The following is a 24,829-nucleotide window of genomic DNA, read 5'->3' as shown; positions in this document are numbered from 1 at the left end:
CGCACTCATGATATCTATGCTCAATTGGACCTAGCAAGTATAGGTAGGTCTTCTGCCACAAAGTTTTTAGCCTCCCACAAAATGAATACTCATTTAGAACACTATCTGACTATTCCAGTTCCGTTGCCCTTAAGAAGAATATACACCAGGGCCAGGTTTGAACAACTCGGTATTATGATGCAAACTGGTCACTACTGTAACATCCCAAGAAATGAGAGATTCTGTGTCTGGGGAGATCAAATAGTGGAAGATATCGAACATTTCTGTCCGGGCTGTGGCGCAGCTAGCTAGTAACCAGCTGCTATAAATCACTACTGACCGAGAGGTCATGAGTTCGAAGCCCGGGTCGGGTTAAGCCTCCGACCATAAAAAAAAAATAAAAATAGCCCCGGCTTGCTGTTGACCTAGCAGCCCCGAAAGACAGTTGAATCTGTCAATTAGGGAAATTTAGGGACGCTTTATGCGGGAGGCTAATTTAACTAATCTACAACACCATAAAACTGCTCACGAGGAAAAGAAGAGAAAGAACAGCCTCCAATGGACGGTGAAGCAACCCCTGTGGCCGGAAATCGTGAAGCTGGAAGATGTTAAAAAAATGCCTCTGTGTCTGTCTAAAACTGAATGTTGTTTGTCTATTGGCATTGAATGTTTGCCATATATGTGTTCATTGTAATCCGCCCTGAGTCCCCTTCGGGGTGAGAAAGAAGGGCGGAATATAAATACTGTAAATAAATAAATAAATAAATAAATTTCTTGATTGACTGCCCAGCATATGCCAAACTTCGACACAGATATCTACATCCATTACTATCTAATTTTAGGTCTCCCAACAGAAATGATCTTCTGAGAGTCCTCTTGCAAGGACAAGAAAGATCCACCATAATTAGAGTAAGCCTTTCTATCCTCAAAGCTATCAAGAAAAGAGCACATTTCCTTGAAAGAAGAAGAATCAGGAAAATAAGATTTTGTCGGCAAACAGATGGTCAGCTGCCTGTCCTCCCATCCTTTTTGCCTTGTTTTTATTTATGTTGCATTTTGAAATGGTCCTATGACTGGTCAAACAAATACATTATTATTATATACCTCACTTGCTTAGACCTCACAACCTCTGAGAATGCCTGCCTTAGATGTGGGCAAAACGTCAGGAGAGAATGCTTCTGGAACACCCAAGAGTACTGAAGGAACTAGCGGAAGTTATTTCAGAACCACTGGCAATTGTCTTCGAGAGTTCTTGGAGAACGGGAGAAGTCCCAGCAGATTGGAGGAGGGCGAATGTGGTCCCTATTTATCTTCAAGAAGGGAAAAAAGAACGACCCAAACAATTACCGTCCGGTCAGCCTCACATCCATACCAGGCAAAATTCTGGAAAAGATCATTAAGGAAGTGGTCTGCGAACACTTAGAAACAAATGCGGTCATTGCTAATAGTCAACACGGATTTACCAAAAACAAGTCATGCCAGACTCATCTGATCTCTTTTTTCGATAGAGTTACGAGTTGGGTCGATACAGGGAATGCCGTGGATGTAGCCTACCTGGATTTCAGTAAGGCCTTCGACAAAGTCCCCCACGACCTTCTGGCAAACAAACTAGTAAAATGTGGGCTAGACAAAACTACAGTGAGGTGGATCTGTAATTGGCTAAGCGAACGAACCCAAAGGGTGATTCTCACCAATGCGTCGTCTTCATCATGGAAAGAAGTGACAAGTGGAGTGCCGCAGGGCTCCGTCCTGGGCCCGGTTCTGTTCAACATCTTTATTAACGACTTAGACGAAGGGTTAGAAGGCACGATCATCAAGTTTGCAGACGACACCAAACTGGGAGGGAGAGCCAACACTCCAGAAGACAGGAGCAGAATTCAAAACGATCTTGACAGACTAGAGAGATGGGCCGAAACTAACACAATGAAGTTCAACAGGGACAAATGCAAGAGACTTCACTTCGGCAGAAAAAATGGAAATCAAAGATACAGAATGGGGGACGATGCCTGGCTTGACAGCAGTGTGTGCGAAAAAGACCTTGGAGTCCTCGTGGAGAGGAAGGTGAACATGAGCCAACAATGTGATGCAGCAGCTAAAAAAGCCAATGGGATTCTGTCCTACATCAAGAGGGGAATAGCATCTAGATCCAGGGAAGTCCTGCTCCCCTCTATTCTGCCTTGGTCAGACCACACCTGGAATCACACTGGGTCCAATTCTAGAAGATGTTGACAAGCTGGAAAGCGTCCAGAGGAGGGCGACTCAAATGATTAAGGGTCTGGAGAACAAGCCCTATGAGGAGCGGCTTAAAGAGCTGGGCATGTTTAGCCTGCAAAAGAGAAGGCTGAGAGGAGACATGAGAGCCATGTACAAATATGTGAAGGGAAGTCATAGGGAAGAGGGAGGGAGCTTGTTTTCTGCTGCCCTGCAGACTAGGACGCAAGGGAACAATGGCTTCAAACTACAGGAAAGGAGATTCCACCTGAACCTCAGGAAGAACTTCCTCACTGTGAGAGCTGTTCACCAGTGGAACTCTCTCCCCCGGGGCCGTGGTGGAGGCTCCTTCCTTGGAGGCTTTTAAGCAGAGGCTGGATGGCCATCTGTCGGGGGTGCTTTGAATGCGATTTCCTGCTTCTTAGTGGGGGGTTGGACTAGATGGCCCATGTGGTCTCTTCCAACTCTACTATTCTATGATTCTATGATTCTATGATTCTAACACAGCCAGGCAGCAACCCATTTTGGGTGTTTGGGATCCCAACCCAATCGTAAAGAGGGATGCCTTACCCAGCCAGAAATGGAGGTCGTACTGGAGGTTCCCGCTCCGCTGCCGGATGGTGTTGAGGACCACGTAGGCGTCTCCGGTGAAGAAATCCCCGTAGACGTTCCTCGGCACCGGCACCAAGTCGAACCGCTCAATCCTCCAGATCTGGAGGCCCGGCTCCTTCCCGGCTTTCAGGAATTCGGCGTGCTCCACCATGTTGACGGGCTGGAAGGAGAAAAAGGAGGAGGGATGGGCGAGAAGTCCCAAAAGTGGACGTAGAAGAAGAAGGAAGCCTTTGTTCCTTGAGCTGGTCGGGCTCTCTGCCCAGACCGGAGCTTGGAAAATATTATTTTGTTGGGTTGTTGTGTGTCTTTCGGGCTGTGTGGCCATGTTCCAGAAGCATTCTCTCCTGACGTTTCGCCCACATCTATGGCAGGCATCCTCAGAGGTTGTGAGGTATACCTCACAACCTCTGAGGATGCCTGCCATAGATGTGGGCGAAACGTCAGGAGAGAATGCTTCTGGAACATGGCCACACAGCCCGAAAGACACACAACAACCCTGTGATCCTGGCCATGAAAGCCTTCGACAACATATTATTTTGTTTTTTTTCTTTTTTTTTAAATTATTATTATTATTTTATTTCTTTTTTTTAAAACTTTTTATTTGTGATTTTAATGATACAATAAAAAGAGAGAGTCATTTGTGGCCACCTGTACAGATAGAAAGAAAAAGAAAAAAAAAAGAAGAAGAAGAAGAAAAAAGAAAAACAAATCCCACACAACCCCCCTCGACCCTCTCTTCTCTTTACATTTCCTTCCAGATCCCCTGCTCTGCAATTTAGGTCTTGTTTTTGCCAGTTCTTTCCCCGCAACAATATTCTTAAGGCCCCAAAGCAGGGGTCCCCAAACTAAGGCCCGGGGGCCGGATGCGGCCCTCCGAGGTCATTTACCTGGCCCCCGCCCTCAGTTTTATAATATAATATATTGTATATACATATAATATTGATAATAATATTATAATAATGTAATACAATATAACACTAATAATAATACCATATGATAATATTAAGTATATATTCTATATTACATATAATATTACTAATAATATTACAGTATAGTTCAATATAGTGATATATAATGCTAATATTGTGCTATGCTAATAATATAATATATTGTATGTACATATAATAATAATAATAATAATAATAATAACAACTTTATTTTTATATCCCGCCCATCTCCCCCGAGGGACTCGGAGCGGCTTACAATGGGCCATGCCCGACAACAATACAATAACAACAATAAAACAATAAAACAAGATCGGCAATAAAACAATGTCGCATCAATAAAAACATAACATCAATAAACAGTTATAAAAGTTATATAATTTGTAAGCCACTCTGAGTCCCCTTTGGGGTGAGAAGGGTGTGATACAAATGTAGTAAATAAATAAATAATAAATAAATACATTTTAGACTTAGGCTTGCCCAAAGTCTGAAATGACTTGAAGGCACACAACAACAACAACAACAACAACAACAACAACAACCCTAATTAACTTGACTATCTCATTGGCCAGAAGCAGGACCACACTTCCCATTGAAATCCTGATAAATGTATGTTGGTTAAAATTGTTTTTACTTTTAAATATTGTATTGTTCTTTCGTTGTTGTTGTTGTTTTTGCACTACAAATAAGACATGTACAGTGTGCATTGGAATTTGTTTGTATTTTTTTTTCAAATGATAATCCGGCCCCTCAACAGTCTGAAGGATTGTAGACCGGCCCTCGGCTTAAAAAGTTTGGGGACCCCTGCCCCAAAGTGTCTATTCTTTAGCAGTAATTCCCTCTATATATCCAGATTTTTTCCCCCCTTTAGATAAATGCTTAATTTGTTCCAGTCCGTTTTTGTCCCTGTTTTCTTTGAAATTATCTGCGTTAATGTGTCCATATTTTTTATGTCCATCAATTTTAATGTCCATTGTTCTAGTGATGGTATCTCCGCAGTTTTCCAGAGTTTTGCAATTGTCATTCTCGCTGCACTTATCATGTATATGAACAGTTTTTCATCATTTGAGTCTTTGAAGAAGTCCGTTAGCCCTAATAAAAAATATTCTGGTTTTAAAACAAGTTTTGTTTGCATTATGATCTCCATTTCCTTCTGTATTGTTTCCCAGAACCAATTGATCATCTTGCACCCCCACCACATATGAAAAAAATCTCCCTTCTCTTTTCTGCATTTCCAACATTCCGCCCCGTTCTTATTCTTATGAAATTTTGCCAATTTAACCGGTGTAATATACCACCTAAAGAAAATTTTATACCAACTTTCCTTTAACATTGTTGAGTACGTATATTTTAATTTCTTTTGCCAGCATCTTTCCCATTCGGAAATGGGAAAATATTATTTTGGAAAGGATTGCAAATCCTGTGCCGGAAACTTCTGAAGTTTTTGCCCAGTATCAAGCAGGCGTGGGCAAACTTCAGTTCTCCAGGAGTTTTGGACTTCAACTCCCACAATTCCTAACAGCCAGTAACAGCAACAATATCTATACATATCTATATCTATATCTATATCTATACTATCTATATCAGGGGTCCCCAAACTAAGGCCCGGGGGCCGGATGCGGCCCTCCAAGGTCATTTACCTGGCCCCCGCCCTCAGTTTTATAATATAATATTTTATATCAGTTTTAATAATATAATATATTGTATATACATATAATATTGATAATAATCTTATTATTATCTTACAATATAATACTAATAGTAATACCATATAATAATATTAATTATATGGTATATATTACATATTATATAATAGCATAGTGGTATAGTTCAATACAGTAATATATAATGCTAATATTGTGTTATGCTAATAATATAATATATTGTATGTACATATAATATTGATAATAATCTTATTATTATCTTACAATATAATACTAATAGTAATACCATATAATAATATTAATTATATGGTATATATTACATATTATATAATAGTATAGTGGTATAGTTCAATACAGTAATATATAATGCTAATATTGTGTTATGCTAATAATATAATATATTGTATGTACATATAATATTGATAATAATCTTATTATTATCTTACAATATAATACTAATAGTAATACCATATAATAATATTAATTATATGGTATATATTACATATTATATAATAGTATAGTGGTATAGTTCAATATAGTAATATATAATGCTAATATTGTGTTATGCTAATAATATAATATATTGTATGTACGTACAGCTGCTCTGAGTCCCCTTCGGGGTGAGAAGGGTGGGATATAAATGTAGTAAATAAATGCAGTAAATAAATATTTAATTTTAGACTTAGGCTCGGCCAAAGTCTGACATGACTTGAAGGCACACAACAACAACAACAACAACAACAAGAATCCTAATTAACTTGACTATCTCATTGGCCAGTAGCAGGCCCACACTTTCCATTGAAATCCTAATAGGTTTATGTTGGTTAAAATTGTTTTCATTTTTAAATATTGTATTCTTTCATTGTTGTTCTTGTTGCACTACAAATAAGACATGTGCAGTGTGCATAGGAATTTGTTTGTATTTTTTTTTTCAAATGATAATTCGGCCCCTCAACAGTCTGAAGGATTGTGGACCGGCCCTTTGCTTAAAAAGTTTGGGGACCCCTGATCTATATAATAAAAGTGAATGTTTGTATGTATGTACAGTAGAATCTCACTTATCCAACATAAACGGGCCGGCATAATGTTGGATAAGCGAATATGTTGGATAATAAGGGGGTATTAAGGAAAAGCCTATTAAACATCAGATTAGGTTATGATTTTACAAATGAAGCACCAAAACATCATATTATACAACACATTTGAGAGAAAAAGTAGTTCAATATGCAGTAATGCTATGTAGTAATTACTGTATTTACGAATTTAGCACCAAAATATCATGATGTATTGAAAACATTGACTACAAAAATGCGTTGGATAATCCAGTATGTTGGATAAGCGAGTGTTGGATAAGTGAGACTCTACTGTATGTATGTATGTGGGTATGTGGCAGCTTTCTGATTGGCCGCCACTTTCACAGGCCACTGTGACTGCCAGGAATGACTGACCTGGACCAAACTTGGCACACTTAACTCCCGTGTCCCACTTTACGTCCTGGTGCAGTTTGGGGGAGGATAAACCACGGATGATGGGATTTGCAGTACTTTCAAATGCTTCTGCTCCCACAGACCACTGCAACACCCACCAGTGACGGAAATAGACCATATTTGGCAGACAGAACCCCCATGGCCCACTTTACACCCTGGTGATTTTTGAGTGAGGATGGACCATGGATGATGGGATTTGCAGTACCTTCACTCATTTCCTGAGACCACTGCAACTGCCAGGAATGACAGAATTGAACCAAACTTAGCAGACATATCCCATATGGCACACTTTACACCAGGGGTCCTCAAACTTTTTAAGCAGGGGGCCGGTCCACAATCCTTCAGACTGTTGAGGGGCCAAAATATCATTTGAAAAAGAAATACGAACAAATCCCTATGCACACTGCACATGTCTTATTTGTAGTGCAAAACAACAACAACAATGAAAGAACAATAAAATATTTTAAAATGAAAACAATTTTAACCAACATAAACCTATCAGGCCAATGAGATAGTCAAGTTAATTAGGATTGTTGTTTTTGTTGTGTGCCTTCAAGTCAAGTGGGCGAGTCTAAGTCTAAAATTATTTATTTATTCATTTACTACATTTATTTACTACATTTATATCCCACCCTTCTCAGAGCAGCTGTATGTATATACAATATATTATTAGTATAGCACAATATTAGCATTATATATTACTATATTGAACTATACCACTATACTGTAAAATTATATGTAATATATAACATGTAATTAATATTATTATATGGTATTATTATTAGTATTACATTGTATAACATGATAATATTATCAATATCATATGTATATATAATATATTATATTATTAAAACTGATATAAAAATATTATATTATAAATGAGAGCGGGGGCCAGGTAAATGACCTTGGAGGGCCGCATCCGGCCCCCGGGCCTTAGTTTGGGGACCCCTGCTTTACACACTGCAACTGTTTGGGAGAGGATGAGCCAAGGATTATGGTATTTGCAGTTCCTACACCCAATTCACCTACATGCTGCAGCACTTTGGGGAAGGATGGACCATGGATGATGGGATTTGCAGTACCTTCACTCATTTCCTGAGACCACTGCAACTGCCAGGAATGACAGAATTGAACCAAGCTTGGCACACATATCCCATATGGCACACTTTACATGGGGAAGGATGGACCAAGGATGATGGGATTTGCAGTACTTTCAAACACTTTGTTTCCGACAGACCACTGTTCCTCTAAATCAGGGGTCCCCAAACTAAGGCCCGGGGGCCGGATGCTGCCCATCGAAGCCATTTATCCGGCCCATGGCAACCATCATCATTACTACTACTACTACTACTACTACTACTACTACTACTACTACTATTAACATTGAGGCTGGGTGGCCATCTGTCAGGGGTGCTTTGCTTGTGCTTTTGGTGCACAAAGGCAGGAGGGGATTGGACTCAATGGCCCAAATGGTCTCTTCCAGCCCTCTTTATTACTATTATTATTATTATTATTATTATTATTATTATTATTATTATTTATTATTATTACTACTATTAACATTGAGGCTGGGTGGCCATCTGTCAGGGGTGCTTTGAATGTGCTTTCGGTGCACAAAGGCAGGAGGGGATTGGATTCAATGGCCCAAATGGTCTCTTCCAGCCCTCTTTATTACTATTATTATTATTATTTATTATTATTATTATTACTACTATTAACATTGAGGCTGGGTGGCCATCTGTCAGGGGTGCTTTGAATGTGCTTTCGGTGCACAAAGGCAGGAGGGGATTGGACTCAATGGCCCAAATGGTCTCTTCCAGCCCTCTTTATTACCATTATTATTATTATTATTATTATTATTATTATTATTATTATTATTATTATTATTATTATTACTACTACTACTACTATTAACATTGAGGCTGGGTGGCCATCTGTCAGGGGTGCTTTGAATGTGCTTTCGGTGCACAAAGGCAGGAGGGGATTGGACTCAATGGCCCAAATGGTCTCTTCCAGCCCTCTTTATTACCATTATTATTATTATTATTATTATTATTATTACTACTACTATTAACATTGAGGCTGGGTGGCCATCTGTCAGGGGTGCTTTGAATGTGCTTTCGGTGCACAAAGGCAGGAGGGGATTGGATTCAATGGCCCAAATGGTCTCTTCTAGCCCTCTTTATTACCATTATTATTATTATTATTATTATTATTATTATTATTATTATTATTATTATTACTATTAACATTGAGGCTGGGTGGCCATCTGTCAGGGGTGCTTTGCTTGTGCTTTTGGTGCACAAAGGCAGGAGGGGATTGGACTCAATGGCCCAAATGGTCTCTTCCAGCCCTCTTTATTACTATTATTATTATTATTATTATTATTATTATTATTATTATTATTTATTATTATTATTACTACTATTAACATTGAGGCTGGGTGGCCATCTGTCAGGGGTGCTTTGAATGTGCTTTCGGTGCACAAAGGCAGGAGGGGATTGGATTCAATGGCCCAAATGGTCTCTTCTAGCCCTCTTTATTACCATTATTATTATTATTATTATAATTATTATTATTATTATTATTATTATTATTATTACTATTAACATTGAGGCTGGGTGGCCATCTGTCAGGGGTGCTTTGAATGTGCTTTCGGTGCACAAAGGCAGGAGGGGATTGGACTCAATGGCCCAAATGGTCTCTTCCAGCCCTCTTTATTACCATTATTATTATTATTATTATTATTATTATTATTATTATTATTATTATTACTACTATTAACATTGAGGCTGGGTGGCCATCTGTCAGGGGTGCTTTGAATGTGCTTTGAAAGGCAGAAGGGGATTGGATTCATTGGCCCAAAGTCTCTCTTCCAACCCTCTTTTTGTTGTTGTTGTTGTTGTTATTATTGTTTGGTGGCCAACTTTAGTCCGGCCCTCCAACGTTCCGAAAGATCGTGAACTGGCCCCCTGTTTAAAAGGTTTGGGGACCCCTGCTCTAAATAATGATGGATCAGGAACACATATCCCCCATAGCCCACTTTATGTCCTGGTGCAGTTTGAGGGAGGACATACCAAGGATAATGGGACTTGCAGTACCTTCATTCACTTGCTGAGACCACTGTGACCTCCACCAATGACTGATCAAGACCAAACTTCACACACAAAGCCCCAATGACCCACTCTATACCCTGGTGTGGTTTGGAGGATGATGGACCATGGATGATGGGACTTGCAATACCTTCACTAACTTCCTGAGAGCACTGTGACTCCCACCAATGACGAATTAGGACCAAACTTGGTACACAGAGGCCCCATTACCCACTCTACATCCTGGTGTGGTTTGGAAGAGTTTGGACCATGCATGATGGGACTTTCAGTATCTTCACTCACTTCCCGAGACCACTGCGACCCCCACCAATGTCTGATCAAGACCAAAATTGACACATAGAGTCCCCATGACCTACTTTAAATCCTGGCAGTGTTTCGAGGGCGGTGGACCATGGACGATGGAACTTGCATATGGGAGTTGTAGTTCCCTGCACCCACTGAACCCAGCTGACACTAGATCTAGACTACACTTGGAATACAGGCAAACAATGCCTTTCTCAAATGACCCGGGCACTGTCGGGTCCCCAAGCTAGTATTATAATATAATGATGACGATGGTGATGGCTCTATGCTGTGCAAAAACTTCAAGATTCAGTTACTTGTTTGCTGCTCAGCATCCTCTTTGGATGACTTTGAAACTTAAACTTTAAAACTTCAGAATTTAAAAACTTCAAGACTTCAAACTTTGAAACTGAAACTTTGAAACTTTTATAACTTTGAGACTTTGAAACCTTTGAGACTTTGAAACTTTGAAACTGAAACTTTGAAAACTTTGAAACTTTGAGACTTTGAAACTGAAACTTTAAAACTTTAAAACTTCAGAGTTTAAAAACTTTAAGACTTCAAACTTTGAAACTGAAACTTTGAAACTTTTAAAACTTTCAGACTTTGAAACCTTTGAGACTTTGAAACTTTGAAACTGAAACTTTGAAACTTTGAGACTTTGAAACTGAAACTTTAAAACTTTAAAACTTTAAAACTTCAGAGTTTAAAAACTTCAAGACTTCAAACTTTGAAACTGAAACTTTGAAACTTTTAAAACTTTGAGACTTTGAAACCTTTGAGACTTTGAAACTTTGAGAACTTTGCGACTTTGAAACTGAAACTTTAAAACTTTAAAACTTCAGAGTTTAAAAACTTCAAATCTTCAAACTTTGAAACTGAAACTTTGAAACTTTTAAAACTTTGAGACTTTGAAACCTTTGAGACTTTGAAACTGAAAACTTTGAGACTTTGAAACTGAAACTTTAAAACTTTAAAACTTCAGAGTTTAAAAACTTCAAAACTTCAAACTTTGAATGAAACTTTGAAACTTTAGACTTTGAGACTTTGAAAACTTTGAAACTTTGAAACTGAAACTTTGAAACTTTGAGACTTTGAAACTTTAAAACTTTAAAACTTCAGAGTTTAAAAACTTCAAAAACTTCAAACTTTGAATGAAACTTTGAAACTTTAGACTTTGAGACTTTGAAACGGAAACTTTGAAAACTTTGAAACTTTGAGACTTTGAAACTTAAACTTTAAAACTTCAGAGTTTAAAAACTTTAAAACTTCAAGGTTTGAAACTTTGAAACTGAACCTTTGAAACGTTTAAAACTTTGAAACTTTGAGACTTTGAAACTGAAATTTTAAAACTTTAAAACTTCAGAGTTTAAAAACTTCAAAACTTCAAACTTTGAATAAAACTTTGAAACTTGAGACTTTGAAAACTTCGAAACTTTGAGACTTTGAAACTTAAACTTTAAAACTTCAGAGTTTAAAAACTTCAAAACTTCAAACTTTGAATAAAACTTTGAAACTTGAGACTTTGAAAACTTCGAAACTTTGAGACTTTGAAACTTAAACTTTAAAACTTCAGAGTTTAAAAACTTCAAAACTTCAAGGTTAGAAACTTTGAAACTGAACCTTTGAAACGTTTAAAACTTTGAAACTTTGAGACTTTGAAACTGAAACTTTAAAACTTCAGAGTTTAAAAACTTCAAAACTCCCATCCTCCTCATCACTAAAGAAACTAAATGGCGGGGACGATGGACAAGCCCCAAACACAAAACCCTCGGGTACATAATTCCTTGAAAAAATAAAACAAAAAGAGCAGCCAAACTTCTTTCTGATGGGAAGAAGCCCAGCTGTTTAGCTCGGGAGTCAAAAGGCATGACTCAGAAATGTGTTCCCATGGCAGTTGTTTTGTTTATCCTGCTCTTTAAAAACAAACACACATGCAAGGCCCTCATACCAGGGAAGCACTGAGCTGACAGCACCTCTTATGCAAGACGCGGCTGTCAATCAAGAGCAAATGACATTGTTATGCCGGCAGGGATGAAGAAGCAGGTCTAGCAACATAATTTGGTGATTTCGAAGTCTGCCTGTTTTATGTCTTGTTGAAGGCTTTCATGGCAAGAATCACTGGGTTGTTGTGAGTTTTCAGGGCTGTCTGGCCATGTACCCGAAGCATTCTCTCCTGACGTTTTGCCCACATCTATGGCAGGCATCCTCAGAGGTTGTGAGATCTGTTGGAAACTAGTCGTGGGGTTTATATATCTGTGAAATAATGTCAAGGGTGGGAGAAAGAACTCTTGTCTGAGGAAAGTGTGAACATTGCAATTGATCACTTGATTAGCACCGAATAGTGCTGCAGCTTCAAAGCCTGGCTGCTTCTTGCCTGGGGGAATCCTTTGTTGGGAGGTGTTAGCTGGCCCTGATTGTTTCTTGTCTAGAATACCACTGTTTTTGAGCTTTGTCCTTTATTTACTGTCCTGATTTGAGAGTTTTTTTTTTTTAAATACTGGTAGCCAGCTTTTGTTCATTTTCATGATTTCCTCCTTTCTGCTTGTGGATTTCAGTGGCTTCTCTGTGTAGCGTGACATGTGTTAGAGTTGTTAGAACAAAATCTGGCTAACAGTATTAAAAAAAAACTCTAAAATCAGGTCAATAAAGAAAAACACTCAAAAAATGGGAATTCCAGACAAGGGCCAGATACAATCGTCAGTGGGATTCACAACGCTCTCCAGATGTTGGTGAACTATAACTCCCAACCTCAAAGGTCAATTTTCCCTAAACCCCTCCAATATTTAAAGTTGGTCATGATGTATCTGTATGCAAAGTTTGGGCCAGATCCGTCGCCAGTGGGATTCACAGTGCTCCCTAGATGTGGGTGAACTATAACTCCCAACCTCAAAGGTCAATTTTCCCTAAACCCCACCAATATTTAAAGTTGGTCATGATGTATCTGTGTGCAAAGTTTGGGCCAGATCCATCGCCAGTGGGATTCACAACGCTCTCCAGATGTTGGTGAACTATAACTCCCAACCTCAAAGGTCAATTTGCCCTAAACCCCACCAATATTTAAAGTTGGTCATGATGTATCTGTATGCAAAGTTTGGGCCAGATCCATCGCCAGTGGGATTCACAGTGCTCCCTAGATGTGGGTGAACTATAACTCCCAACCTCAAGGGTCAATTTGCCCTAAACACCACCAATATTTAAAGTTAGTCATGATGTATCTGTGTGCAAAGTTTGGGTTAGGTCCATCGCCAGTGGGATTCACAACGCTCTCCAGGTGTGGGTGAACTATAACTCCCACCCTCAAAGGTCAATTTTCCCTAAACCCCACCAATATTTAAAGTTAGTCATGATGTATCTGTGTGCAAAGTTTGGGCCAGATCCATCGCCAGTGGGATTCACAGTGCTCCCTAGATGTGGGTGAACTATAACTCCCACCCTCAAAGGTCAATTTTCCCTAAACTCCACCAATATTTAAACCCCACCAAGGTATCTGTATGCAAAGTTTGGGCCAGATCCATCGCCAGTGGGATTCACAGTGCTCCCTAGATGTAGGTGAACTATAACTCCCACCCTCAAAGGTCAATTTTCCCTAAACCCCTCCAATATTTAAAGTTGGTCATGATGTATCTGTATGCAAAGTTTGGGCCAGATCCGTCGCCAGTGGGATTCACAGTGCTCCCTAGATGTAGGTGAACTATAACTCCCACCCTCAAAGGTCAATTTTCCCTAAACCCCTCCAATATTTAAAGTTGGTCATGATGTATCTGTATGCAAAGTTTGGGCCAGATCCGTCGCCAGTGGGATTCACAGTGCTCCCTAGATGTAGGTGAACTATAACTCCCAGCCTCAAAGGTCAATTTTCCCTAAACTCCACCAATATTTAAACCCCACCAAGGTATCTGTATGCAAAGTTTGGGCCAGATCCATCGCCAGTGGGATTCACAGTGCTCCCTAGATGTAGGTGAACTATAACTCCCACCCTCAAAGGTCAATTTTCCCTAAACCCCACCAATATTTAAAGTTAGTCATGATGTATCTGTATGCAAAGTTTGGGCCAGATCCATCGCCAGTGGGATTCGCAGTGCTCCCTAGATGTGGGTGAACTATAACTCCCAGCCTCAAAGGTCAATTTTCCCTAAACCCCACCAATATTTAAAATTAGTCATGATGTATCTGTGTGCCAAGTTTGGGCTGAACTTGAATTCTGGGAGTTGTAGTTCACCGGCAACCCAACCGGCAATTGAATTGCACCAAACTTCCCCAACATGCCGAACTTTGAATATTGATGGAATTTCGAGGGGACTGACCTTTGGGAGTTATAGTTCACCCACATCCACAGAGTGCTATGCATCCAACTGATGATAGTTCTTGAGCAAACTTGGCACAAAAACCCAATATGAAAACCTTTAAATACTAGTCAGCTTTGGGGAGACTGATCCAACATGATGGAAGTTGTAGTTTCCCCGGCATCTAGAGACCCATGTAAAACCCACTAATGAGAGATCTGAAATAAACTTGGCTCACAGATCCAACATGGCCCGTTTTGAATACAGGTGGCATTTTTTAGGGGGGGGGGGGGTGGCATTTGGGTGTGTGTGTGATTGATCTTGGAATTTGGGAGTTATAGTTCACCTGCACCCAGAGAGCACAGAACCCAGACGACTACGGATCTGGACCAAACTTGGCACACAGATACAACATGGCCAGTTTTGAATATAAGTGGCATTTGGGTGTGTGTGTGTGTGATTGATCTTGGAATTTGGGAGTTATAGTTCACCCGCATCCGAAGAGCACAGAACTCAGAAGACTACGGATCTGGACCAAACTTGGCACACAGATACAACATGGCCAGTTTTGAATATAAGTGGCATTTGGGTGTGTGTGTGTGTGATTGATCTTGGAATTTGGGAGTTATAGTTCACCCGCATCCGAAGAGCACAGAACCCAGAAGACTACAGATCTGGACCAAACTTGGCACACAGATCCAACATGGCCAGTTTTGAATATAGGTGGCATTTGGGTGTTTGTGTGTGATTGATCTTGGAATTTGGGAGTTATAGTTCACCCGCATCCGAAGAGCACAGAACCCAGAAGACTACGGATCTGGACCAAACTTGGCACACAGATACAACATGGCCTGCTTTGAATATAGGTAGCATTTGGGTGTTTGTGTGTGTGTGTGATTGATCTTGGAATTTGGGAGTTATAGTTCACCCGCATCCAGAGAGCACAGAACCCAGAGGACTACGGATCTGGACCAAACTTGGCACACAGATACAACATGGCCTGCTTTGAATATAGGTAGCATTTGGGTGTTTGTGTGTGTGTGTGATTGATCTTGGAATTTGGGAGTTATAGTTCACCCGCATCCAGAGAGCACAGAACCCAGATGACTACGGATCTGGACCAAACATGGCTCACAGATACAACATGGCCAGTTTTGAATATAAGTGGCATTTGGGTGTTTGTGTGTGATTGATCTTGGAATTTGGGAGTTATAGTTCACCCGCATCCAGAGAGCACAGAACCCAGATGACTACGGATCTGGACCAAACTTGGCTCACAGATACAACATGGCCAGTTTTGAATATAAGTGGCATTTGGGTGTTTGTGTGTGATTGATCTTGGAATTTGGGAGTTATAGTTCACCCGCATCCAGAGAGCACAGAACCCAGATGACTACGGATCTGGACCAAACTTGGCTCACAGATACAACATGGCCAGTTTTGAATATAAGTGGCATTTGGGTGTTTGTGTGTGATTGATCTTGGAATTTGGGAGTTATAGTTCACCCGCATCCAGAGAGCACAGAACCCAGATGACTACGGATCTGGACCAAACTTGGCTCACAGATACAACATGGCCAGTTTTGAATATAAGTGGCATTTGGGTGTTTGTGTGTGATTGATCTTGGAATTTGGGAGTTATAGTTCACCCGCATCCAGAGAGCACAGAACCCAGATGACTACGGATCTGGACCAAACTTGGCACACAGATACAACATGGCCAGTTTTGAATATAAGTGGCATTTGGGTGTTTGTGTGTGATTGATCTTGGAATTTGGGAGTTATAGTTCACCCGCATCCAGAGAGCACAGAACCCAGATGACTACGGATCTGGACCAAACTTGGCACACAGATACAACATGGCCAGTTTTGAATATAAGTGGCATTTGGGTGTTTGTGTGTGATTGATCTTGGAATTTGGGAGTTATAGTTCACCCGCATCCAGAGAGCACAGAACCCAGATGACTACGGATCTGGACCAAACTTGGCACACAGATACAACATGGCCAGTTTTGAATATAAGTGGCATTTGGGTGTTTGTGTGTGATTGATCTTGGAATTTGGGAGTTATAGTTCACCCGCATCCAGAGAGCACAGAACCCAGATGACTACGGATCTGGACCAAACTTGGCACACAGATACAACATGGCCAGTTTTGAATATAAGTGGCATTTGGGTGTTTGTGTGTGATTGATCTTGGAATTTGGGAGTTATAGTTCACCCGCATCCAGAGAGCACAGAACCCAGATGACTACGGATCTGGACCAAACTTGGCACACAGATACAACATGGCCAGTTTTGAATATAAGTGGCATTTGGGTGTTTGTGTGTGATTGATCTTGGAATTTGGGAGTTATAGTTCACCCGCATCCAGAGAGCACAGAACCCAGATGACTACGGATCTGGACCAAACTTGGCACACAGATACAACATGGCCAGTTTTGAATATAAGTGGCATTTGGGTGTTTGTGTGTGATTGATCTTGGAATTTGGGAGTTATAGTTCACCCGCATCCAGAGAGCACAGAACCCAGATGACTACGGATCTGGACCAAACTTGGCTCACAGATCCAACATCTTTGAATACTGGCAGGGTTTGGAGGATGATTGATCTTGGAATCTGGGAGTTATAGTTTGCCCATATCCAGAGAGTACTGAACTCCATCATCTTGGGAGTCCTTGTTCCAGCAATAGATGTGGCCAGAGCGAAAAGTCATATCCTTGAGATTAAAAACACTGCAACCTAAATACCCGAAAGGCACATTATTATATTTATTTGTACACTGCTTAGGCATGGAAAGCTAAAGACCTTGTCAAACTACAACTCCAAGGAATCCATAGCATTGAGCCATGGCAGTTAAAGTGACATCAAACGTATATTCGTTGCAGCCTAGACTCATAGAGTCGGAAAAGATCCCCAAAGGCCATCCAGTCCAACCCCCGACATACTGCCAGGCAGGAAAAGCACAATCAAATCCCTCCCGACAGATGGCCATCTGGCCAGAGGAGACTCCCAATCAATGGGTCCTTGCACACAGCCATGTATAGAAGGAAGAAAAGAAGAAAGAGGCTCCAGAGCTTAAGTGTCTCCAGTTAAAGTCTGCAAACGATAAAACTATGGGTCCTTGCACACAGCCATGTAACACAGAATATCACAATCAAAGCAACCCCGACAGATGGCCATCCAGCTTCCAATCATTGTATAGAAGGAAGAAGATAGAGACTCCAGAGCTTAAGTGTCTCCAGTTAAACTCTGCCAATGATCAAACTATGGGTCCTTCCACACAGCCATATAACACAGAATATCACAATCAAAGCAACCCCGACAGATGACCATCCAGCCTCCAATCATTATATAGAAGGAAGAGAAGAAGAAAGAGGCTCCAGAGCTTAAGTGTCTCCAGTTAAAGTCTGCCAATGATCAAACTATGGGTCCTTCCACACAGCCATGTAACATAGAACATCACAATCAAAGCAACCCCGACAGATGACCATCCAGTCTCCAGTCATTATATAGAAGGAAGAGAAGAGAGAGGCTCCATAGTTTAAGTGTCTCCAGTTAAAGTCTGCCAATGATCAAACTATGGGTCCTTCCACACAGCCATATAACACAGAATATCACAATCAAAGCAACCCCGACAGATGGCCATCCAGCCTCCAATCATTGTATAGAAGGAAGAGAAGAAGAAAGAGACTCCAGAGCTTAAGTCTCCCCAGTAAAAGTCTGCAAACAATAAAAATATGGGTTCTTGCACACAGCCATATAACATAGAATATCACAATCAAAGCAACCCCGACAGATGACCATCCAGTCTCCAATCATTATATAGAAGGAAGAGAAGAGAGAGGCTCCATAGTTTAAGTGTCTCCAGTTAAAGTCTGCCAATGATCAAACTATGGGTCCTTCCACACAGCCATATAACACAGAATATCACAATCAAAGCAACCCCGACAGATGACCATCCAGCCTCCAATCATTGTATAGAAGGAAGAGAAGAAGAAAGAGGCTCCAGAGCTTAAGTGTCTCCAGTTAAAGTCTGCAAACGATAAAACTATGGGTCCTTCCACACAGCCATATAACATAGAATATCACAATCAAAGCAACCCCGACAGATGACCATCCAGCCTCCAATCATTGTATAGAAGGAAGAGAAGAAGAAAGAGGCTCCAGAGCTTAAGTATCTCCAGTTAAAGTCTGCCAATGATCAAACTATGGGTCCTTCCACACAGCCATGTAACATACAATATCACAATCAAAGCAACCCCGACAGATGACCATCCAGCCTCCAATCATTGTATAGAAGGAAGAGAAGAAGAAAGAGGCTCCAGAGCTTAAGTGTCTCCAGTTAAAGTCTGCAAATGATAAAACTATGGGTCCTTGCACTCAGCCATATAACACAGAATATCACAATCAAAGCAACCCCGACAGATGACCATCCAGCCTCCAATCATTGTATAGAAGGAAGAGAAGAAGAAAGAGGCTCCAGAGCAGGGGTCCTCAAACTTTTTAATCTGAGGGCCGGTCCACAATCCTTCAGATTGTTGAGGAGCCGGATTATCATTTGAAAAAAAAATACAAACAAATTCCAATGCACACTGTACATGTCTTATTTGTAGTGTAAAAAAAAACAACAAGAACAATGAAAGAACAATACAATATTTAAAAATAAAAACAATTTTAACCAACATAAACCTATCAGAATTTCAATGGAAAGTGTGGGCCTGCTACTGGCCAATGAGATAGTCAAGTTAATTAGGATTGTTGTTGTTATGTGCCTTCAAGACATTTCAGACTTTGGCCGAGCCTAAGTCTAAAATTATTTATTTACTGCATTTATTTACTACATTTATATCCCACCCTTCTCACCCAGAAGGGGACTCAAAGCAGCTGTACGTACAAACAATATATTATATTATTAGCATAGCACAATATTAGCATTATATATTACTATATTGAACTATACCACTATACTATTATATAATATGTAATATATAACATATAATTAATATTATTATATGGTATTATTATTAGTATTATATTGTATAACATAATATTATTATCAATATTATATGTATATACAATATATTGTATTAAAACTGATATAAAATATTATATTATAAAACTCAGGGTGGGGGCCAGATAAATGACCTTGGAGGGCCGCGTCCGGCCCCCGGGCCTTAGTTTGGGGACCCCTGCTCCAGAGCTTAAGTGTCTCCAGTTAAAGTCTGCAAACAATAAAACTATGGGTCCTTGCACACAGCCATATAACATAGAATATCACAATCAAAGCACCCCGACAGATGACCATCCAGCCTCCAATCATTATATAGAAGGAAGAGAAGAGAGAGGCTCCATAGTTTAAGTGTCTCCAGTTAAAGTCTGCCAATGATCAAACTATGGGTCCTTCCACACAGCCATATAACATAGAATATCACAATCAAAGCACCCCGACAGATGGCCATCCAGCTTCCAATCATTGTATAGAAGGAAGAGAAGAAGAAAGAGGCTCCAGAGCTTAAGTGTCTCCAGTTAAAGTCTGCAAACGATAAAACTATGGGTCCTTGCACACAGCCATATAACATAGAATATCACAGTCAAAGCAACCCCGACAGATGACCATCCAGCTTCCAATCATTGTATAGAAGGAAGGGAAAAAGACAGAGACTCCAGAGCTTAAGTGTCTCCAGTTAAAGTCTGCCAATGATCAAACTATGGGTCCTTGCACTCAGCCATATAACACAGAATATCACAATCAAAGCAACCCCGACAGATGACCATCCAGCCTCCAATCATTATATAGAAGGAAGAGAAGAAGAAAGAGGCTCCAGAGCTTAAGTGTCTCCAGTTAAAGTCTGCAAATGATAAAACTATGGGTCCTTGCACTCAGCCATATAACACAGAATATCACAATCAAAGCAACCCCGACAGATGACCATCCAGCCTCCAATCATTGTATAGAAGGAAGAGAAGAAGAAAGAGACTCCAGAGCTTAAGTCTCCCCAGTAAAAGTCTGCAAACAATAAAAATATGGGTTCTTGCACACAGCCATATAACATAGAATATCACAATCAAAGCAACCCCGACAGATGACCATCCAGCCTCCAATCATTGTATAGAAGGAAGAGAAGAAGAAAGAGACTCCAGAGCTTAAGTCTCCCCAGTAAAAGTCTGCAAACAATAAAAATATGGGTTCTTGCACACAGCCATATAACATAGAATATCACAATCAAAGCAACCCCGACAGATGACCATCCAGCCTCCAATCATTGTATAGAAGGAAGAGAAGAAGAAAGAGACTCCAGAGCTTAAGTCTCCCCAGTAAAAGTCTGCAAACAATAAAAATATGGGTTCTTGCACACAGCCATATAACATAGAATATCACAATCAAAGCAACCCCGACAGATGACCATCCAGCCTCCAATCATTGTATAGAAGGAAGAGAAGAAGAAAGAGACTCCAGAGCTTAAGTCTCCCCAGTAAAAGTCTGCAAACAATAAAAATATGGGTTCTTGCACACAGCCATATAACATAGAATATCACAATCAAAGCAACCCCGACAGATGACCATCCAGCCTCCAATCATTGTATAGAAGGAAGAGAAGAAGAAAGAGACTCCAGAGCTTAAGTCTCCCCAGTAAAAGTCTGCAAACAATAAAAATATGGGTTCTTGCACACAGCCATATAACATAGAATATCACAATCAAAGCAACCCTGACAGATGACCATCCAGTCTCCAATCATTATATAGAAGGAAGAGAAGAGAGAGGCTCCATAGTTTAAGTGTCTCCAGTTAAAGTCTGCCAATGATCAAACTATGGGTCCTTGCACTCAGCCATATAACACAGAATATCACAATCAAAGCACCCCGACAGATGACCATCCAGTCTCCAGTCATTGTATAGAAGGAAGAGAAGAAGAAAGAGACGCCAGAGCTTAAGTCTCCCCAGTTAAAGTCTGCAAACAATAAAAATATGGGTCCTTCCACACAGCCATATAACATAGAATATCACAATCAAAGCACCCCGACAGATGACCATCCAGTCTCCAGTCATTGTATAGAAGGAAGAGAAGAAGAAAGAGGTTCCAGAGCTTAAGTCTCCCAGTTAAAGTCTGCAAACAATAAAAATATGGGTTCTTGCACACAGCCATATAACATAGAATATCACAATCAAAGCAACCCCGACAGATGACCATCCAGTCTCCAGTCATTGTATAGAAGGAAGAGAAGAAGAAAGAGACTCCAGAGCTTAAGTCTCCCCAGTTAAAGTCTGCAAACAATAAAAATATGGGTCCTTCCACACAGCCATATAACACAGAATATCACAATCAAAGCAACCCCGACAGATGGCCATCCAGCTTCCAATCATTGTATAGAAGGAAGAAGATAGAGACTCCAGAGCTTAAGTGTCTCCAGTTAAAGTCTGCCAATGATAAAACTATGGGTTCAATGTGGGTTTGGGAAGAGGGCTGTCACTCACCCCGGCCAAAAGCGCAGCCAAAACAGCGACGAGAGGCACGAATCCCCGCGGCATCCTCATCTTTGCACCCCTGGACCTGAGCAAATGTGCAAAGCATGCGCTCTCCTCCTCCTCCTCCTCCTTTTATCTGTGCAAATCCACGCCCCTCTCCTCGCCCAGGCCTCTTGTGCAATTCCCAGCTTGCGACACAATCCAGGCTTCATGCCCAAGGAGCCTTGGATTTGCTTTTTTATATAAGCACCATTGGATGATGCCATTCTTTAATAAGCCGTGCTTTGAGTGTGGATCTCCTGCATGGACTCGATGGTCCAACTCGTCTATGATGGGACTTAGGTCTATCTGTGGGTTTGAAATTAAACCCCAAAGGATACCAAAAAGTATATATGATTTTGGAGATACCTTGTAGGCCAGGCATGGGCAAACTTTGGCCTTCCAGATGGCCTTTGGGGGTCCTTTCCAAATCTATGATACTATATCTATCTATATATATAAAAGAGTGATGGCATCAGGGCAGCGGACAAAACAACAAAACTACAGGCCACCCAACCTCGAAATTTGACAACACAACCCATCATTCACGGCTCTAAGTTGATACAACAAAAAGAAAAGAACAGGGAGAGGAATAATAGTTTTTATCCAATTGCTGCCAGTTAGAAGGCTAAGCTCCGCCCACTTGGTCTCCTAGCAACCTACTCAGCCCAGGGGACAGGCACAGTTAGGCCTCACTTAGGCCTCTTCCACAGATTATCAGATTTTAACTGGATTATATGGCCGTGTAGACTCAAGGCCCTTCCACACAGCTATATAACCCATTTAGAATCTTATATTATCTGCTTTGAACTGGATTATCTTGACTCCACACTGCCATATAATCCACTTCAGTGTGCATACTAAACATAAAGACTACCATACAACAGACATTCAATACCACCACGACCTCAACAATTTCTCACCAACACCACCAGACAATGCCACAGCAACGCGTGGCCGGGCACAGCTAGTCTCATATATATGTGTGTCTCTGTGTGTATACATAGTATACATACATACATACATGCACCAAAACACTGCAAAATTTACTACAAAAATATTGACTATTAAAAGGCAGACTGCCTTGGATAATACAGAACCTTGGATAAGTGAAGCTTGGATAAGTGAGACTCTAATGTATATCATTCCAACATTAGTCTTGGGAAACCCAGTTTATTATTACAGTAGAGTCTCACTTATCCAACACTTGCTTATCCAACATTCTGGATTATCCAACACATTTTTGTAGTCATTGTTTTCAATATATCGTGATATTTTGGTGCGAAATTCGTAAATACAGTAATTACTATGTAGCATTACTGCATATTGAACTACTTTTTCTGCCAAATTTGTTGTCTAACATGATGTTTTGATGCTTAATTTGTAAAATCATAACCTAATTTGATGTTTAATAGGCTTTTCCTTAATGCCTCCTTATTATCCAACATATTCGCTTATCCAACATTCTGCCGGCCCGTTTATGTTGGATAAGTGAGACTCTACTGTATTATTATTTTATTGTATGACACAGCAAACAAGATAGTTATGCTGGATTTCGTTTCACAAAATCACAAGTCGAACACTTCCCAAGTGTCTAGGACTGTGTGATGTATTTTCGGATGATGCGTGCAGATCCCAGTCGGGTGGCCTTTTGCAGTTGGCAGATCGTGATTTTGTCAATGTCTATTGTTTCCAAATGCCGGCTGAGATCTTTTGGCACGGCACCCAATGTGCCCATCACCACCGGGACCACCTGTACTGGTTTCTGCCAGAGTCTTTGAAGTTCAGTCTTGAGGTCCTGATAGCGGCTGAGTTTTTCCTGTTGTTTTTCGTCCATGCGACTGTCACCTGGGATGGCAACATCAACGATCCAAACCTTTTTCTTTTCCACAACTGTGATGTCTGGTGTGTTGTGTTCCAGAACTTTATCAGTCTGGATTCAGAAGTCCCACAGTATCTTTGCGTGCTCATTTTCCAAGACTTTTGCAGGTTTGTGATCCCATCATCATCATCATCATCATCAGCCCTGTTCTTAACAAGGAGCCATTTGCAAGACAGATGTTTATAACTTGCAGACTGCTTGTATCTATCAATAGATATATACAGTAGAGTCTCACTTATCCAAGCTAAACGGGCCAGCAGAACCTTGGATAAGCGAATATCTTGGATAACAAGGAGGGATTAGGGAAAAGCCCATTAAACATCAAATTAGGTTATGATTTTACAAATTAAGCACCAAAACATCATGTTATACAACAAATTTGACAGAAAAAGTCGTTCAATACACAGTAATGCTATGTAGTAATTACTGTATTTATGAATTTAGCACCAAAATAGCACGATATATTGAAAACATTGACTACAAAAATGCATTGGATAATCCAGAACCTTGGATAAGCGAGGCTTGGATAAGTGAGACTCTACTGTATATGTGTGTGCGTGTGTGTGCGTGTGTGTGTGTGTGTATGTATGTATGTGTGTATGTATATGTATATATATATATATATATATATATATATATATATATATATATATAAATAAATGTAATGTGCATAATTTGGATCGAGTTAACAACAAAACCACTGGGCCAAATCACACCAAATTTGGCCACAATACTCATATCTTTCCAAGGAGTGACCTTGCAGCTTCAAAGCCTGGCTGCTTCATACCTAGGGGACTCCATTGTTGGCCAACTTGAGCACCATTGAATAGCCTCACAGCTTCAAAGCCTGGCTGCTTCATA

The 24,829-nt window shown here is 40.3% G+C and overlaps 1 protein-coding gene across 2 annotated transcripts in view; it reads right to left on the bottom strand.

Moving 5' to 3' along the window:
* The window catches only part of gsn (gelsolin), a 117,574-nt gene that overhangs the window by 36,749 nt on the left and 55,996 nt on the right, over positions 1–24,829 (bottom strand). Inside the window, exons 1-2 of one of the 2 annotated variants that reach the window (XM_062958986.1) lie at positions 22,057–22,209; positions 2,761–2,962 (exon numbers count right to left, since the gene is read on the bottom strand). In XM_062958986.1, coding sequence (XP_062815056.1) covers positions 2,761–2,962; positions 22,057–22,116 — 262 coding nt within the window. In that variant the 5' untranslated portion in view covers positions 22,117–22,209. Of the gene's footprint in view, positions 1–2,760; positions 2,963–22,056; positions 22,210–24,829 lie in introns of those variants that run through there. The other variant, XM_062958987.1, reaches the window with a different exon arrangement.

The sequence above is a fragment of the Anolis carolinensis genome, unplaced genomic scaffold (assembly GCF_035594765.1).
Source record: "Anolis carolinensis isolate JA03-04 unplaced genomic scaffold, rAnoCar3.1.pri scaffold_7, whole genome shotgun sequence".
Classification (NCBI taxonomy): Eukaryota; Metazoa; Chordata; class Lepidosauria; order Squamata; family Dactyloidae; genus Anolis; species Anolis carolinensis.
Note: the sequence above shows the minus strand (reverse complement) of the source record. Positions and strands in the feature narration are given on the sequence as shown.